This window comes from Rana temporaria, chromosome 11 (assembly GCF_905171775.1).
Source record: "Rana temporaria chromosome 11, aRanTem1.1, whole genome shotgun sequence".
In the NCBI taxonomy this organism is placed as follows: Eukaryota; Metazoa; Chordata; class Amphibia; order Anura; family Ranidae; genus Rana; species Rana temporaria.
This window is the reverse complement of record NC_053499.1, coordinates 126,388,742-126,408,749: the sequence shown is the minus strand read 5'-3', so window position 1 is coordinate 126,408,749 and position 20,008 is coordinate 126,388,742. Positions and strand designations below refer to the sequence as shown.

The 20,008-nt window shown below is 42.3% G+C and overlaps 1 protein-coding gene across 2 annotated transcripts in view; it reads left to right on the top strand.

The window, feature by feature from the left end:
• Positions 1-19,756, top strand: part of LOC120917642 (5-hydroxytryptamine receptor 3A-like) — a 58,042-nt gene extending 38,286 nt beyond the window's left edge. The window contains exons 4-9 of one of the 2 annotated variants that reach the window (XM_040329088.1): positions 5,269-5,378; positions 6,784-6,956; positions 9,915-10,075; positions 15,514-15,718; positions 18,802-19,011; positions 19,086-19,756. In XM_040329088.1, the coding sequence (XP_040185022.1) occupies positions 5,269-5,378; positions 6,784-6,956; positions 9,915-10,075; positions 15,514-15,718; positions 18,802-19,011; positions 19,086-19,366 (1,140 nt within the window). In that variant the 3' untranslated portion in view covers positions 19,367-19,756. Of the gene's footprint in view, positions 1-5,268; positions 5,379-6,783; positions 6,957-9,914; positions 10,076-15,513; positions 15,719-18,801; positions 19,012-19,084 lie in introns of both variants that reach the window. The other variant, XM_040329090.1, reaches the window with a different exon arrangement.
• The last annotated feature ends 252 nt before the right edge of the window (positions 19,757-20,008 follow it).

The window sequence follows — 20,008 nt, the reverse complement described above, 5'->3', positions numbered from 1 at the left end:
CACAATTAACCACTTGCCGACCTGCTCGCCGACCTGCTCACGGCGGCAGGTCGACTCTCCTGTGCAAATCGCCATACCTTTACGGTGGCTCACACAGGCGCAATTACAGGCGGGCGTTCAGTGGCACGCTCTTGCTCCTGCTGCAGGAGTGTGCCCGGGGGTTGGGTGGACTCGATGTCCATCGGCAACCCACGATCTCATATTTACACTAAAATTCAATAAAAAAAAATGTAATTTGAAAAAAAATATCACTTTAAGAGCTATGGGCGGAAGTGACGTTTTGACGTCGCTTCCGCCCTGCAATGACTTGGAGACGGGTGGGGGCCATCTTCCCCTCACTCGTCTCCATGTCAGGCTAGGGACAGGTCCGGATCGCCTCCGCTGTTACCAATGACCACGGTAAGCGGCGGAGGGCACCGGAGCGCGGCGGGAGAAAGAGAACCGCCGGCTCCTAAAGAGGATACCGGGGTTATTGTAGCTAGCTGCTACGATAACAACGGTATTCCTCTTCAAAGAAAGGACGTTTATAGTCATACAGCGGGAAGCAATCGGTTAAAGCAATCTACTGAGCTGGCCAGAACCACCTCTGGAGGAAGTCTATTCCACATTTTCACAGCTCTTACTGTGAAGAAACCTTTCCGTATTTGGAGATGAAATCTCTTTTCCTCTAGGCGTCACGAGTGCCCCCTTGTCATCTGTGTTGACCGTGAATAACTCGAAACCAAGTTCACTATATGGACCCCTTGTATATTTGTACATGTTGATCATATCCTTCCCTATTCTCCTCTTCTCAAGAGTGAATAAATTCAGTTCCTCTAATCTTTCCTCAAAGCTGAGTTCCTCCATGCCTCTTATCAGTTTGGTTGCCCTTCTCTGCACTTTCTCCAGTTCCCCGATATCCTTTTTGAGAACTGGTGTCCAAAACTGAACTGCATATTCCAGATGAGGTCTTACTAATGATTTGTACAGGGGCAAAATTATATCTCTCTCTCTGGAGTGCATACCTCTCCTAATACAAGAATGGACTTTGCTTGCTTTGGAAACCACAGCTTGGCATTGCGTGCCATTATTGAGTTTATGATCTACCAAGACCCCCAGATCCTTCTCCACTACGGATCCCCCCAGTTGTACTCCCCCTAGTATGTATGATGCGGGGCAGTAGAAAAGAAACACAAACTGTGGTAAACCAGAAGATGTGTTTACTGAAACTCTTTACCATGCGGAAAACAGCAAATAGGTATTATTATTCAGTAATAGCAGAACATCTGACTTATAATGGTATAACACAATCAGCAACTTAAAGCGGGGGTTCACCCAAAATTTTTTTTTTTAACATGACATTTAGCCGAGTTGTCAGAATGACAATCGGCTGTTTTTTTTTCAGTGCCGTACATACCGTATTTTTACCGCCGCTTCCGGGTATGTAATCTGTGGGACTGGGCATTCCTAATTGATTGACATCCTTCCGACCGTCGCATACAGCGTGTCACGAGTTGCCGAAAGAAGCCGGACTGCGAGTCGGCTCTATACGGCGCCTGCGCACCGACGTTCGGCTTCTTTCGGCAACTCGTGACACGCTGTATGCGCCAGTCGGAAGGATGTCAATCAATTAGGAATGCCCAGTCCCGCACATTACATACCCGGAAGCGGCGGTGAAAATACGGTATGTACGGCACTGAAAAAAAAACAGCCGATTGTCATTCTGACAACTCGGCTAAATGTCATGTTAAAAAAAAAATGTTTGGGTGAACCCCCGCTTTAAGTTGCTGCAGGGCGGCCTTGTGTAGTGTGTTACGGCAGTTAACAGAGAGAGACAGAGAGAGTGTAATTTTTTGCAGGTAGATAGAGCAGGCAGGCTAGTCAGTTAATGTTACAGTGTGTAGAGGATATATATACATCCCAGGTGTTGTACATATATTTATACACTGTATAGCTTAGCTAGATCAGTTCTTTCTAATTTACTGGCAGGCAGGTGATTGTGCTATTTAAAGACGTTATCACAGGCATACTATAGACACCCAGCAGGTACAATATGCAGGAGCAGTGATTTTAATGATGCTTAACCACTTGCTTACTGGGCACATATACCCCCTTCCTGACCAGAGGACTTTTTGCGATTCGGCACTGCGTCGCTTTAACTGACAATTGCGCGGTCGTGCGACGTGGCTCCCAAACAAAATTGATGTCCTTTTTTTCCCACAAATAGAGCTTTCTTTTGGTGGTATTTGATCACCTCTGCGGTTTTTATTTTTTGCGCTATAAACAAAAATAGAGCGACAATTTTGAAAAAAAAATATATTTTTTACTTGTTGCTGTAATAAATAGCTCAATTTTTTTTAATTTGTTTTTTTTTTCTCAGTCTAGGCCAATACGTATTCTACATATTTTTGGTAAAAAAAAAAAAAATCGCAATAAGCGACTGTTTTGCGCAAAAGTTATAGCGCCTACAAATAGGGGACAGAATTATTATTATTATTATTATTATTTTTTTACTAGTAATGGCGGCGATCTGCGATTTTTATCGGTACTGCGACATTATGGCGGACACATCGGACACCTTTGACACATTTTTGGCACCATTCACATTTATACTGCGATCAGTGCTATAAATATGCACTAATTACTGTATAAATGTGACTCGAATTGAAGGGGTTAACAATAGGTGGTGAGGAAGGGGTTAAATGTGTACCCTATATAGTGTTACTAACTGTGGGGGAAAGGGACTGACTGGGGGAGGTGACCGATCTGTGTCCCTATGTACAAGGGACACAGATCGATCTCCTCTCTCCCTGACAGGACATGGATCTGTGTGTTTACACACACAGATCCATGTCCTTCTCTCTGTAACCGCCGATCGCGGGAGCCTAGCGGACATCACGGCCACCAGGCACGCGCATCGGCATCCCATTGATGCGGCGGGCGTTCGCGCGCCCCCCAGTGGCCAGGAGGAGCGGAGGCCGTAAAAACACGGCCTCCGAGAGATTTAGAGCCACCCTGCGGCCGTATAAAGTCGTACGGCTGTCAGGAAGTGGTTAAATAAAAAAAAATCCTGCTGGGTGTCTATAGTTTTCCTGTGAAAACGTCTTTGAGACCCCTGGTCTTGCCCGAGGGAACATGTACCAATGGAAAAAAAGTTTTAAAAACGGTCGAGTCCTGCTCCTGAAAAAAATACTGGTTTTTTAAACTTTTTTCCATTGATACATGTTCCCTGGGGCAAGACCCGGGTTCTCAAAGATGTTTTACGACAATAACTTGCATATTAGGCTTTAAAATTAGCACTTTTGAATTCAAACGTTCGAGTCCCATAGACGTCAATGGGGTTCTAAATGTTCGTGCGAACGTTCGGTCCATTCGAAGGTTCTGGTGCGAACCGAACGGGGGGTGTTCGGCTCATCCCTAGTTAGGAACTTAATATGTATGGTCTGGAGGAAAGACGGGAAATGGGAGACATAATTGAAACCTTCAAATACATCAAGGGAATGAATAACATTCAAGAGGGGATATTCAATATTAGGGTTGTCCAGATACCGATACTAGTATCGGTATCGGGACCGATACCGAGTATTTGCGGGAGTACTCGTACTCGCGCAAATGCTCCCGATACCTAAATAGAATACTTTTTTTGTATTTATCAACATGTTCTATGAAAATTCTTTGAGTTTTTTACTACTGCGTGACAAGCAAATAAAACATTTTTATTCATTTTTACTCATTTTTATTCTTTTATAATGTCTTGAGTTAGAGTTCTTCATAATTCTGAAGAAAATATCCTTAGTCTGTATTGTGGTTTGAAAACTTTCACATGACATTTAAAAAAAGTATCGGTATTCGGTATCGGCGACTACATGAAAAAAAGTATCGGTACTTGTACTCGGTCCTAAAAAAGTGGTATCGGGACAACCCTATTCAATATGAAACCAAAATCAAGAACACAGGGACACGACCTCAAATTAACTGGAGGAAAGTTCAAAACGAATTTTAGAAAGTATTATTTTACTGAAAGGGTAGTTGATGCTTGGAATAGACTTCCAGCAAAAGTAGTGAGTAGACATGCGCGCTGCCAAAAAAGTTGTTAGTTTTCGTTTCATTCGTTTTTTTCGTTCTTTTGAATTTTCAGATTTTCATTCTTATTTTTGGATTTTCATTCTTATTTTTGGATTTCAGAACTTCCGAACTTTAGAATTTCTGAATTGTTTGAATTTAGGATTTCAGAATTTCGAATTTTCAAATTTCGTATTTCCGAATATATGGAAAAATTCAGAAATGCTAAAATTCTGATATTTCCAAATTACCGAATTTGTCTAAATTTGTTAAAACTCGAAATTTTAACTAAACACATTGCACATGTCTAGTAGTTAGTGAGTCAACAGTAAGGCCCCGTACACACGTCCGGGGAACTCGACGTGCCAAACACATCGAGTTCCTCGTCGAGTTCTGTGTTGAAGCCGCCGAGGATCTCGGCGGGCCAACTTTCCTCATTGAACAACGAGGAAATAGAGAACATGTTCTCTATTTGGCCCGACGAGTTCCTCGTCAGCTTCCTCGGTGAAAAGTGTACACACAACCGAGTTTCTCGGCAGAATCCAGCTCCGATCGAGTTTCTGGCTGAATTCGTGTGTACGGGGCCCAAGTGGTTTTAAACATGCATGGGACAAACATAGATCTATACAGGCATACCCCACTTTTAAGTACACAATGTGGTTTATTTACCAAAGGTGGTAAAGCGCAAAAATAAGTTCACTTCTGCATAGAAACCAATGAGCTTCTAAAAAATAAAACAAAGTGGGCAGACCTGATGGACCACTCTGTTTTTCTGCCGTCACTTTTCTATGTTTCTATTGGTCAGGGCTTGATTGAACATGATGTGAATGGACTAGATGTGAGCAGGATCTTTAATGTTATTTCTTTCAGTGTGATTACAAGCAGAGGTCTTGTGAGCAGTAACCATGTGAGCCAGACAGCTGTCAATGGTTTCATTTATTGGAACAAAGTTGTATCTGGACCTCTTAGCAGTGGTGTGGCACTTCAGTTTCCATTTTTAATACAAGTGTGCTATGATGCCATTGGTGCGTGTTCCCAAAGGTAGTGCATCTATCAGATTCCAGGGAAAAGAGCTGTCAACCTGAGTATGCAATAATATTACTTGAGGGGGAACTTGGTGTAACTAAGCTAGCGCAAATGAGGCTGTTTTCTCACCTCTTTCTCTACCATATAAGTATAAGATTATGCAGGTATCCTGGGTCATTTAATTTTGTTTTTACCTACCAGGCATGGACAGATGAATACATTAGCTGGAACCCAGGTGACTTTTGTGGAATAAAGAAACTGTTTGTTAACAGTGATTATTTCTGGAAACCAGACCTTTACATCTACGAAATGTAAGTGAGCTCAGTGTGATGGTTCTTATATGAAGTAACAACTTCCATGATTTGGGCATACCATAAACTTCAGTGGAAAAAGGGGGTTGTATTGAACATAACCAGGTCTCCAATATATGTAAAAATACTTTCTTACAGAAGAGCTTCTGTGTACCTTATTACACAGCAGTCTTAGGGCTAGATTTACATAGATCAGCGGATCTTTAGATCCGCGTGATCTATGTGATTTAAGATCCGCTGCCTCAAGTTTGAGAGGCAAGTGGGTAATTCACAAAACACTTACCTCCAAACTTGCGGCGGCGGCGGATCGTAAATCCCCCGGCGGAATTCAAATTCCGCGGCTAGGGGGAGTGTACAATTTAAATCAGGCGCGTCCCCGCGCCGATTTACCTGCGCATGCGCCGCCGGCGAAATTTCCCAGTGCGCATGCTCCAAATGACGTCGCTAGGACGACGTTAACGTAAATTTAGACCATCCATATTCGCGACCGACTTACGCAAACAACGTAAAAATTTTTTTTTACGCGGGAACGACGGCTATACTTAACATTGGCTGCGCCTCATAGAAGCAGGGGTAAGTATACGCCGGGAAAACCGCTACGTAAACGTCGTAACAACACTGCGTCGGGTCGTGAATTGGCGTATCTCGCTGATTTACATATTTCTCAGTGTAAATCAGCGAGAACGCCCCCCGTGGCCATTTTTAAATTGCAGTTAAGATCCAACAGTGTAACACAGTTACACCTGTCAAATCTTAGGCATATCTATGCGTAACTGATTCTATGAATCAGTCGCATAGATACGACTGGCCAAAGTCAGAGATACGACGGTGTATCAGGAGATACACCGTCGTATCTCTATGTGAATCTGGCCCTTAAAATCTAGTAAAATGAGGGTTGTAAGATATCTCATTGATTTGGTGTGTCAAAAATTGTCATTTGCTTTGAAAAATGTAAGATCTGAAGATAAGTACTTTAATATATGATGTTTTTCTTATTTTTAAATCAGAACTCCAGCAATTATCTTTTTTTCATACTTGGCTTTATATAAGAATCCATATCTGGAGGGCCGCTGAGGATGTTGAAAATCATTGTAGTACTCCACGCTATACACAGTGATAGTTGTGATCTTCCAGGTGCTGCTCCAGTGGCTTCCCTCATGCACACTGAATACATGGGGTCACTCGCTTGGCACTGCTGCCATTCAGGGAGCCCATCGTATTGTTTTCAATGAATATAAGCATTCTCTGATTGAAAAAGGGGGAGAGACGGTGGATGAAGTCATGACCTCCACTTCGTCCAATCAGAAAAGGTGTGCATAAAGTGTATTCTGGGTTAAAATGCATTATTAGTATAATGGGATATTTGTATTATGCTTTGTAGCTAATCACATTTCATGTCCCATAGGACAGAAAATGATGACAACTCTCCAGAAATTCCATATTATATACTGCGTAACAATGGGCAAATCATTAATGCAATGCCACTACGCATCATCAGCACCTGCAATTTGAACATTTACAAGTTTCCTTTTGACATCCAGACATGCAAGCTCTCCTTTGGCTCTTTTATGTACACAGGTATGCTTGTTGCACAGATCATGTAGTGGAAGAAGACATGTCAAGGGTATCTATTTATATGTTTTTGATACATAATAAAATACATTAATTTTTATTTATGATCCATCATTGCCTGTTATAGCCTAAGTAGCCGTCTATTTGTCTTTGGGATGTTTATCTTCTTTTGATCTTCCCAAGGAATTACTTTTTGTATGCAGTTGGTTTTGGCTACGGCAGCAACCTCAGATTTGGGGAGTGTCAATGGATTGGTTGTCATCTCTATACAGGCAGGTATATGGTGTAGGTTTTGTCTTTCTTTTTTGTTTTTTGTACTGGAGGGTATCTGGCCTGGCATGGTTCAGGTGGGGGGACGCTCGCTCCCTTTCTTGACCTGCCGAGCTGCGTGCTCGATAAGGGTCTGGTAAGGATTTTGAGGGGGCCCCACGCTGTTTCTCTGGCGTGGGAGTTCCCCTTAAAATCCCTATCAGACTCAATGGGCCTGGTATTGTCGGGATCAAAGTCGGATCCCATTCACTGAAGTCGAATGGAAGTCAGACTTCAATTTGCAGGGCAAAATTGGATCCACAGTCGTATGACTGTCGTGTTGTACCAGTGTGAACAAAGCCTAAAGGGGGCTGAATACAAATGCACGCCACTCTGTTCACATATTTATTTGTAAAAAAAATTGGAAAACTATTTATCATTTTCCTTTTACTTCACATACATTTATGTTTTTGGTTGTAATATTACAAAATGTGGAAAATTTCAAAGGGTATGAATACTTTTTCAAAGCACTGTACACATAAGGTAACAACAACTGTCCCTAATTTACTCTGGGCCCCTCTGACCCTGTATGCTTGACAAAGCTGAACATACAAGTTTGTAAAACACTCTAATGTGCTTATCTCTCACTTACCTCATCAATGGCAGCTTTCAATCTTCACGTTTCTTTTTTAAATTTAAAAAAATGATTTCTGCTTCCATTACTTCCTGTAAATCATATCCCATCATGCACTGCCATAGTGCGTCACAGAATGGGCATGTATTATCACTCTTGCTCACACCTTCCTTATTAAGGCCCCTTTCACACATATATGTCAGTTTTGACGGACTCCGCTTGCTCAGCAGGGATCGATCCGTTGATTCTCGCTGAGCCAGCGGATGACAAATCTGTCTCTGCTCATTGTGCACAGACGGACCTATCAGAGCCCCGCTCTCCTGTATGAGGGATTGGATGAAAAAGAACCACTTGTCCATTTTCATTCGATCCGATCCACCAGATGGTTGGAAAATAGGGTTTCCATCCATCTGCATTTAGCGGTCCATATGTGTGAAATGGGCCTAATACACCACACCTTGTTTTATTTTCACCCATTTTCCTAATTCTTCCCCTAAGGCAACCATACAAATTACAATCTGATTGTACAATCTCCTTTATATCTACCAAATGCTATGTAGTGCAAAGGCTTGTCTGAATTGATACAAATTTAATATCTTGTTCAGGTGGGTCCTCGTATTTCATAGTTTTGGTAAATCCAAGGGCCAGTTCACATCATAGAAACCAAGTCCTTTCATTTGGAGGAGGGTTTTTCTTATCTAAGCACACCAACCTGCCTGCACGCTTGAGCTAAAGGCAGATAGACTCAATCGAGTAAATGCTACATAAATCATCTGTCATTACTCAAGATGGCTGCAGCTAGAAATGCTAGGGGGGTGTTTTTTTTTAAACAAAATAAAGCATAGAGACATGGATGGATGGGTGAGTTTGCTCAAATATTAAAAATGAATAAATTCTGTATTCAGTTTGTGTTGTTTAGATAAAATGTAATTCTGCTTTAACCACTTGACCACTGGGCACGTAAACCCACTTAATAACCAGACCAATTTTCAGCTTTCGGTGCTCTCACAATTTGAATGACAATTACTCAGTCATACAACATTGTACCCAAATGAAATTTTCGTCTTTTTTTTCACACAAATAGAGCTTTCTTTTGGTGGTATTTAATCACTGTTGGGTTTTTAATTTTTTGCGCTATAAGAGAAAAAAGACTGAAAATTCTGTAAAAAAAATGAATTTTTCTTTGATTCTGTTATAAAATTTAGCAAATTTAGTATTTTTTCTTCATTCTTTTGTATAAATGTGAAAGATGAAGTTACGCCGAGTAAATAGATACCCAACATGTCACCCTTCAAAATTGCACACGCTCGTGGAATGGCGCCAAACTTCGCTACCTAAGAATCCCCATAGGCGACGTTGCAGGGTATTGTGGGGTATTGCAGAGTATTGTGGGGTATTGCAGAGTATTTTGGGGCATTGCAGAGTATTTTGGGGCATTGCAGAGTATTTTGGGGTATTGCAGAGTATGGGGGGTATTGCAGAGTATGGGGGGTATTGCAGAGTATTGGTGTTATTGCAGAGTATTGCACAGGGAGGGATGAATGGCTGGATCTGTGACTACATTTGTCACAGATCCAGCCCACAGCAGCTGCTGCTACTTCCGCTCTCTCCCCTCTCCTCTCACACACTGTACCGTTCGGTACAGAGAGGGGAGGGAGGAACCAGCGTCATCACATGACGCCGGTTTGTTTACTAGTGATCGCTCCGTCATTGGACGGAGCGATCACGTGGTAAACCGCCGCTATCAGCGGCGATTTACCGTGATCCGTGATCCGCCGGGTCCTCCGGAGATTCCCGTGTGCGTGCCCCAGAGGGCATGCGGGAGCGCGATTCTCGTCCTCCCAGAGTTAAGCAACCGCCTTGTAGATGTATTTCGTCTATAGGGCGGTTGTTAACTGGTTAAGTTACAAAGTTGAGAAGTATGATGTATAAGGAAATAAATGTGATCTAGAATGTGGACATTAGCGTCTTTCTAAAAGCCACTTTATTACCAATATCTTGCCTTTTCCTGGTTTATCTATAGTTGCATTAGAATGTTTACCAGAATGAATAGTTAATAGCAGCAGTGCCGCTCTTTGTAGTTTCAGATATTGTTATGTGGCCAAAAAGCAACTCTTCAGTTGTCAACCAAAATGCAAAAGATGTGTTTGCCTCTAAAGATGAATGGGAGCTGCAGTCGGTAGCAGTGTACAACACGACACATAAGACCATGGGCCTGGAATACAGCCAAGTCATCTACAGTGTAAGGAATGACAGTGCATGTTAACTACTTTACATCCGTTCACCTTTCTCACTGTATTTTGCTATGTATCTTCTCTTGCAATTATTAAGAATATTCTTTTGCGGACCGAAGCTGCATCCACCTAGGTTAGTATGATCTACAAAAACCTATGCATTAAGGTGAAAAAACATCCCCCGAACCCACGTTTTACTTGGAAAAAACTTTTTCAAAGAAAATACATTTCTTATAAGAAAAAAACACTGCGCAGAAATAGATAATGTAAGTGCTGCCAAGTACCAAAAAATTGTAGGTACAAATTTAAGGACAAGTTAAAAAAAGGAGGTACAGCGCAAAAACTAGTGATAATTGATAGTGAGAACCTAATGAATGAACATAGGTGTACAAATAAAAAACACAAAAAATATGAAAATGTAAAAAGGTGGCCTGAATCCACAGGCAATCAAAGATCCATGCTATAATATAGACGAGTATTGTTAATAAAGTCCAAACGTAACAAGTGGGAAACAGTGAATAATTGGAAGTCCAAAGCATGAAATCTCCAATGTGAATCAGGTGAATCACTGATATAATACTCAAGATGTGACATCAGAAAAGATCCATGCGATCTATCCACCAGAAAACACCCAAGTGATAAAGTGTTGTAGTCTGCTTACCAGAGCTAATGACCACTACAGCGGTCAGTATGGACACAGGATGTATTTAAAGTCTCCCAACAAGACTAAGGGGAATCCGGTTCCTAGATCATGGATGTTACAGAAAGGCTGGCAATGCGCGCATTGAAATAAGGCACCTGCCTGTGTAAACAAATGATCTCGGCGTCTTCTCCTCGTGTCCTCCCGCTGTCCCTGCTTGCTGTGTGAGACGTGATGGCGTTGGGTTGCAAGCCACACCTACGCGTTTCGTCACAAGATGACGTCGTCGGGGATTGGCATTCAATCCCGACGACGTCATCTTGTGACAAAACGCGCGCATTGCCAGCCTTTCTGTAACATCCAGGATCTAGGAACCGGATTCCCTTTAGTCTTGTTGGGAGACTTTAAATACACCCCGTTTTACTTACCTCACCCCTTGAAAGTCGAGCGCGCGTCCTTGTGATCCTCTTCGGTTCCCAGCCTGGCCGTTGATTGGCTAGGCTGGACAGATTGATAGCAGCGCAGCCATTGGCTGGCGCTGCTGTCAATCACATCCCTTGATGCGGCACGCCGGGGGGCGGGGCCGAGTGATACAGTCGGCAGCTATGCCCGCCGCTGTATCACGGGAGCGCGCCCGCAAAAGCTTTTCACCATGCGAGCTCGGACCTACACACTCCCCCTCTCTTACAGGAAATGAATAACATGTTGAAACTTTGAGGCACCTATCCTATTTCTTTGCTGAGGAGTATAAACATTTAAAATATTTCTGTAATGCCCAAATTACTTGATTTGTTTGAAACTTTGCCTGTACCCATACCCTTGACCCAACTCAAACTTGTACAACGCTGGTTCCTCAATTTTGTATGGCACAACAAAGCACATCAGATTGCTGGCTCTGTGGTGCTCTCTCCCTGGGCTCATGGGGGACTGGGAGCTCCTGTTGTTATTAAATACACCACCCATTTATGTTCTGTTGCCTCCTGGTCTTGTCAATATTCCCAGAGTAGATGGTCAGAAATTGAGATGGATTCCCTTTACCCCTCACACCCTTGCTCTTGATTTGGTCTCCCTCTACACATACCGATGCTGCACTAAAACAGTTATGTCTGGCTACGATGCTCTTCACCATGCCCTCCAATGTCCAACATGCACTCTAACCCCCTTATCCTGGACAGTTTATCTTATACCTGTGTGGCACCCTGGGCCCAGCCTTCCCTCTTTCAGCTACGTCACTATGTTAACCCTACATCCCGAAGGTTCTGCACCTTTGATGGTTTTCAGACTAAGTATCACATTCCCAAGCATATGTTCTTCTCCTACCTCCAACCTCCAAATTAAACATGATTTCTCCTCCCTATCCCCGTCCCTTACCCTGCCTAAACCCACTGAATTTGAATATATTTGTTCCCAGGGACTTATCAATTGCACCTAATATCCTCTGTCTATAAATTACTTCACAAGATCATTCCTCTTACTGAGGACTATCAAACTTATATGCATAAATGGTCCCATATTCTCCAACGGAGTATTACCCTTCCCTGTACGGACATGGTTTGGTCCTCCACTTCCAAAATTTCCTGTTATGTGGTGCAGAGTGAGAGACTGCTCTTAAAGTGGAGGTTCACCTGAAAAGTTAATTTTTAACATTAGATTGAGGCTCATTTTGTCTAGGGGAATCGGGTAGTTTCTTTAAAATCTAAGCAGTACTTACCGTTTTAAAGAGCGATCTTCTCCGCCGCTTCCGGGTATGGGCTGCGGGACTGGGTGTTCCTATTTGATTGACAGGCTTCCGACGGTCGCATCTATCGCGTCACAATTTTCCGAAAGTAGCCGAATGTCGGTGCGCAGGCGCCGTATAGAGCCGCACCGACGTTCGGCTTCTTTCGGCTACTCGTGACGCGATGTATGCGACCGTCGGAAGCCTGTCGGAAGCCTGTCAATCAAATAGGAAGGCCCAGTCCCGAAGACCATACCTGGAAGCGGCGGAGAAGATCGCTCTCTAAAACGGTAAGTACTGCTTCGATTTTAAAAAAACTACCCGATTCCCCTAGACAAAATGAGCATCAATCTAAGGTTAAAAAAAAAAATTCGGGTGAACTCCCGCTTTAAGGTTTTATTGTTTTGGTACTTTGGTACAGAACACCAGAAGTATCACACCTCCATGACCCTTAAAGTATAACTAAAGGCAAAACTTTTTTTTTTTAGTTTTGGATAGAGTGGAGAGGAATTAGAACGCCTGTCAGGTTTTATTGCCGTCTGTGCCCCTGTTAAGGATATTCACCTCTGCTATTTATCCAGTTTACCATTATCATTGAAAGTGAATGTAAAAGAAAATCCCAAATTTTGGGTTGTGCGCAGAAACCAAATTGAGGGGAAATCTTCCAATAGGGACAGTAGTTCTGGTTGGTGACCTGGGGGTCCCCAAGGAATTCCCTTAATTTGCAGAGTTTTCCTCTTACTTCCTGTTTGACTATGGGACAGGAAGTGAAGGGAAATCTCCACAAAGGGACATAGGTGGCGATACTCTGTAATGTCTCTTCTTCAATGATTATTTGCTCTGTCTCTCCCATTATATTATCTTTTAGGTCTTCCCTTCCCTGGTCTCAGTAAACCTGTGAAAAGGATTACGTCTGAGGCCCCGTACACACATCCGAGAAACTCGACGGGCAAAACACATCGTTTTGCCTGTCGAGTTCCTTGTGAAGCAGCCGAGGATCTCGGCGAGCCAAGTTTCCCCATTGACTAACGAGGAAATAGAGAACATGTTCTCTATTTGGCTCGACGAGTTCCTCGTCGGTTTCCTCGGCCAAAAGTGTACACACGACCGGGTTTCTCGGCAGAATACGGCTCCGATCGAATTTCTGGCTGAATTCTGCCGAGAAACTCGGTCGTGTGTACGGGGCCTTACATTTTTTTAGCAGCGAAGAGGACTATGCCATTAAATTGGTTATCCCCTGTTCCCCTTCCATGACCCAGCTTTTGAATATTATAGCAGATATTCATAGAATGGAATACCTAAGAGCCCTTTCACACAGGCTATCTGATCAGATCCGCCTGTCAGTTTTTCAGCGGGAACTGATCAGACCATCTAATCACCCCTATGGAGCGGCGGATGTTAGCAGTGACATGTCTGCTGACACCCACTGCTATCCGATCCGATCCTGTCTGCCAAATCCACTGGAAAGGCCCTGTGAGGGAGACACACAAACGCACCAGTGGCCGGTCTATGTCGACATTTAATATGTTGTTTTCTTTTTCTTGTATTAAATGTTGTTTTTAAATGTTTATTAAATAAATCATTTATACTTTTTACATGTTTATTAAATAAATCATTTATACTTTTAGGCAGCCTGCCGTAGACTGGCCACTGGTGCGCTTGTGTTTCTCCCTCACAGGGTGTGGGTCTTCCCAGTTTGGGACATACATCCTTTGCTCCGGTTCCGGGTTTTGCGGTTTCCCACTGGTTCCATCTCTCCGCCATTCTACAGCTTCTGGGGATGAGATCAGCTTTGTGGCATGGTTGGCAGTATATGCATTTATCTATTAATTTTTATGAACAGTTGACAATATGGGCCAGATTCACAAAAGAGATACGACGGCGTATCTCCTGATACGCCGTCGTATCTCTGTGACCTGCCCGTCGTAACTATGCGGCTGATTCATAGAGTCAGTTACGCATAGATAGCCCTAAGATCCGACAGGTGTAATTGACTTACACCGTCGGATCTTAGGATGCAATTCTAGGCCGGCCGCTAGGTGGCGATTCCATTGCGGTCGGCGTAGAATATGCAAATGACTAGTTACGGCGATTCACGAACGTACGCTTTACCCGTTGCTCTAAATTTACGTCGTTTCTGTTGAGATACGCCGCGTAAAACTAAGGCTGCCCTCTAGGTGGTGTAACCCATGTTAAGTATGGCCGTCGTTCCTGCGTCAAAATTTTAAAATTCACGTTGTTTGCGTAAGTCGTCCGTGAATGGCGCTGGACGCCATTTACGTTAACGTCGAAACCAATGACGTCCTTGCGACGTCATTTAGCGCAATGCACGTCGGGTAATTTGACGGACTGAGCATGCGCAGTACGTTCGGCGTGGGAACGTGCCTAATTTAAATGGTGCCCGCCCCCTTTGAATTAGGCGGGCTTCCCCCGAGCGGATTTACGTTACACCGCCGCAAGTTTACAGGTAAGAGCTTTGTGAATAAGGCACTTACGCTATAAACCTGCGGCGGTGTAACGTAAATGGGATACGTTACGCCGCCGCAGCGTAACGTATTTCTACCTGAATCTGGCCCTATATCTTTTGAAATGTCTATTTTTTACAAAATAGGGTACTATACCCATATACGTACATATCCATTTATAATATTCTTTGATCTTTAAAAAGAGCTATCCATATCTGCTAGTAGGCCAGAAGTCCTCTATCATCGTCATCTATCTGTGCTCCTCCAGAAGAAGCGAGACTCTTCTTGGGAAACGCGTCGAGACCTAGCACAGCCATCCTACATTATTTACAGTCATCTGCATGACACAACCAGATCTCACGGAAATGTTTATTATAAAAATGCAATTTTGATTCATATATCGACCCTTAATATGTTGTTTTCTTTTTCTTGTATTAATTGTTATTTTTAAATGTTTGTTAAATAAATGTACTTTTTACCCGAGGTGTGCTCTTGCAAAGTGCACACAGTCTATTTGCTTTTAGTAAATCAATCCCATTTGCACCAATAATTGTTGGTGGTGTCTGCGTGCAATTGGCTGAGAGAATGTGCAATATATTTATGTACTGTTTTTTTCCCCCATAGATTTATATAAAAAGAGTTGCTGTGATATATGTTTTAAACCTCATTATACCTGCCTGTTTCTTGGTATTCCTGGATATTGCAAGTATGTTCATCCACAATTACGAAAATAGACTTGATTTCAAGATCACCGTTGTTCTGGGATTCTCCGTGATGCTGCTAATTCTGAATGCCTTGCTGCCCAATTCTGATAGCACTCCCATGTTAGGTATGTTATATGAAAATAGAATTAAATCTACAATTCAGTGAAATATGACATGGGTTGACAAGCCTGCCATGAGAGAACCTGCTAAATGTTTGGCTGTCAGAACAATAATGCTGATAAGGACTTTTGATTTCTCTCATCCAGATGTGCATATTAGTTCTGGATCAGTAACTCAAAAAACTTTAAAACCAAATACAGTTAGGCAAGTAGTATATTTAATCTAAAAAGATAACATTTAAAGCGGAGGTTCACCCAAATAACATTTATATAAGACCAAATTCTTTATACTACCAGCATGTACAGTCGGCACTTTTTTTTTATTTTTAGGCTGTACATACCTTATAATCTATATTTGCAATCCGGCTTCCGGGTACTTCTCCCGCGGGAGTAGGCGTTTCCAAGCTGAACCGCAATGTAATCTGGGCGTTCACCCAGATGATTGATGTCTATCAGAAAATGTTCCCCCCGGCGGATAAGGCCCCCCCCCTGTATTGTGTAGGTGCGTCACAGAGTTTCCGAAAGGAGCCGAACATGTAAAGGGGCGAGTTGGCTCTACACGGCGCCTGCGCACCGACTAGGAGCCGTGTAGAGCTGACTGCGCAGGCGCCGTATAAAGCCGACTCGCAGCTTTACCTGTTCGGCTCCTTTCGGAAACTCCGTGAGGCGCCTACGCAATACGGGGGGCGGGGCCTTATCCGCTGGGGGGAACATTTTCTGATAGACATCAATCATCTGGGCGAACACCCAGATTACATTGCGGCTCAGTTTGGAAACGCCTACTCCCGCAGGAAAAGTACCCGGAAGCCAGGTGGCAAATATAGATTATAAGGTATGTACAGCCTAAAAAAAAAAAAAAAGTGCCGGCTGTACATGCTGGTAATATAAAGAATTTGGTCTTATATAAATGTTGTTTGGGTGAACCTCCGCTTTAACAAAAAATGTAAGTGATACTTAACGATAGGTGTTTTTTTTACTTTCATTTTGAATTTAATTTTAAATTTGTATTTCTGTTGCTTCTCCCTGGGAAACTCAAATCACTTATGGATTTACCTTTTAGCCTAATGTATCTAGCCAGTACCTTTCTATGCCCCGCCCCCCCCCCCCCCCCAGTCTCCAAACAATTACCTGAAGTCCCTTGTCATCATCTTAACTGGCTTCAGGACGATCTGCACCACTTCCCCAATCTTCCGGGTTGTGGAGGAAGGTACTGAATACAGCAGACCGATAGGCTTCTACTGCTATCAGCCCAGTTGTTTGTAACAAAAGACCCCCATAACAATAGACCCCCCATAACAATAGACCAGCAGCACCAACAGATTTCCCAGCAGTCAGCATCAGTAGACTTCTCCCTCAACAGTAGATCACCCCAGTAACAATTGTCATTCCCAGCAAAGTAAGACCACCCTTTCCCAGCAACATTATATTCCCCACCAGCAACACTATTCCCCCCAGCGACAATAGATCCCCCATCGAACCTCCAGCACACCACAGCAACCCTCCCCATTCCATACATTCAGTACTGGAAGTGCTAGTGCGAGTGAGGGAGCCAGGTAAGTTTTGACCACAAGCCACCACTGGTTTCTCTGAGGTTTATCTCATCCATCACTAAGCGGTCTATTTAAAAAACATTTGCCCAGGCTGCACAAATTTTCATTGTACTTAGTCTAATATTATGTCTTCCTATGATCGTCAGCTTCAGACCAAAATGTAAATTTTTCTGAAATATTTTAATCAGAAAAAAATGTGCCCACTAGTTGAAGCTGACGATCATAGGAAGTCATAGTATTAGACAAAATGCCCTTATGTTGCTAACATGTCAACATATAAACAATACTGAAAACGTTAAAGTGGATGTAAACCCCCAAAAAAATTATTATTTTTTTGATGTCACACTGTAGAGTATAAGATTTCCTATCATCTGTGCCCAGTCTTGCCACACAGAGTTAATCCAGCGCTGAGCAATCCTCTTTTAATGTTCAGTGAAAATTAACAGAATTACAGATAAAAACTTGCCAAATTATAAAGTCCGTTTCTCTCTCCTTGCTTTGTGTTACAGGTTATTTACATATCTAGAGCTTGGACATGTTTATCATATGTTATGTTATGTTTATCATAATATGAGGTGATCCAAAGTTCATTGTAGATTACCAGGATATGTAAATAACCTGTAACACAAAGCAAGAACAGAGAAACGGACTTTATAATTTGGCAAGTTTTTATCTGGAATTCTGTTAATTTTCACTGAACATTAAAAGAGGATTGCTCAGCGCTGGATTAACTCTGTGTGGCAAGACTGGGCACAGATGATAGGGAATCGTATACTCTACATTGTGACATAAAAAAAAAAAAAAATTGGGGGTTTACATCCACTTTAAGAACGTGCTAAAAGAACTTTTAATGGTGTGTCTAAAATATAATGCTGTAAAATACAAAAATAATAATAATAATAAAATCAAGGTAATTTAACCTTTTAAAGACCAAACTCACCCAAAAATAAATCCATATGGCTGTGCAAGTTCAACACCATTCTGGCTTCCCATAACTCTTAGGCCAGTCATAGACGGTTTGAATCATGTATGGACAGGCTGAATGTACCAAGTTGATCAATCAATCAACTTGGGTACCATTGGCCTACCGGATTTAACCTACTATGGCCACTAGCAATAATCACTGTCTTCTCGAGGGGGGAGGGGGGTCGGCGGCTTCCCTAAACCCTCTTGGCCCCCCCTTCCCCACCAGGAGAATACAATGTCTCAGCAAGTGGGATTCTTGTCAGAACTGATCCGTTGCTGCAGGAAAGCAATTCACGACATCTATGGCCTGCCTTAGAGATAAGATGTCCTCACTTCAAGTAACAATTGTTGTGACCATTACCAAGCCAAAGTATGATGTTGTGCTGTCCCGATGGATTATCCATAATGAACAGTGTACTGCTTTGAAAAAAAAATTGCAACTAATGGTTATAAAAGATACTATGGGTGATTCAGTTATCCAGTGCTTATCCAAAAATTTATTATAACCTTTGTATGCAGCCAAATGTATTTATTAATAATAATTTTTATGGGGTAACACTAATCTTTTTTTAGGTACTTTCTGTTGTATTTGTATGGCCATGATGATTCTCAGTGTCATTGGAACAATAGCTACTTCCTACATGACAGAAAAATCTACAACCAACTCACAGGTCCCTGTATGGGTCAAGGTCCTGGTCTTGAAGCATCTGGCACGTATTATATTATTTAAAAAAGATTTTGCCAAAGAAGAACTGGTCACACCAGTCACGGCAGACAATAATGGTAAGTGTCCACTACAAGATTTTTTTGACTTCCCTTTGCCTATCCTCTTTACAAGGCCTAATTTTCTTTTACAGATCCTGAAAATGCAAAAAAATCTGAAACAAACGAAGATGTTTCAGACCAGAGGAGAGCACTAGAGAATGATTCAAATGTTAAGAAAGAGGTTAAGCTGTTAAAAAGAATCTTGTCAGAAATTTTAAGGATCCATCGTAAACTGATACTTGATATGCAGCAGAAGGATGAACAGACAGAATGGTCACTAGTAGCCCAGATTGTAGACCGACTAGTCCTTATTCTGTATCTTAGCATTGTAACTTTGGTGTTTATCATTATGATTTGTGTTTGGACCATTTAGGGTTCGATTTGACATAACTATGTTCTAAGAGTCATCTAGAGGATGCTTTAAACAGCAGAATAAGAACCTTCAGATGTTTATGAATTGTAAATTCTGATGTGTGGAGTCAACCAAGGGTGGGCTTTATGCTAAATTGGTTCATATTGGAATGCATAGTTGGCCATACAAAATGGTCATGGGCTGAATGCTTCTATGTACTTTCCTTGCAATAAAAGGTCCGGAAACAAACTATGATGTTTCTGCTCTACCTTCCTATTTGGATATGCTAAAAGAAATTGATTCATAGTAGCAGTATATTAGCATAATAGTAGTAGCAGAATAGTAGCATAGTATTAGGCCTCGTATACACGATAGGTTAACCAGAGGACAACGGTCTGATGGACCGTTTTCATTGGTCCAAACCGATCGTGTGTAGGCCTCATAGGTTATTTAACCTTAGGTTAAAAAAAAGCCAACTTGCTTTAAAATTAACCTATGGATTCCTAACCGATGGGAAAAAAACGATCGTTAGTAGGCACGTCCATCGGTTAAAAATCCACGCATGCTCAGAATCAAGTCGATGCATGCTTGTTTTTTTTGTTTTTTTCAGCACGTCGTTGTGTTTTACATCACCGCGTTCTGACACGATCGTTTTTTTAACTG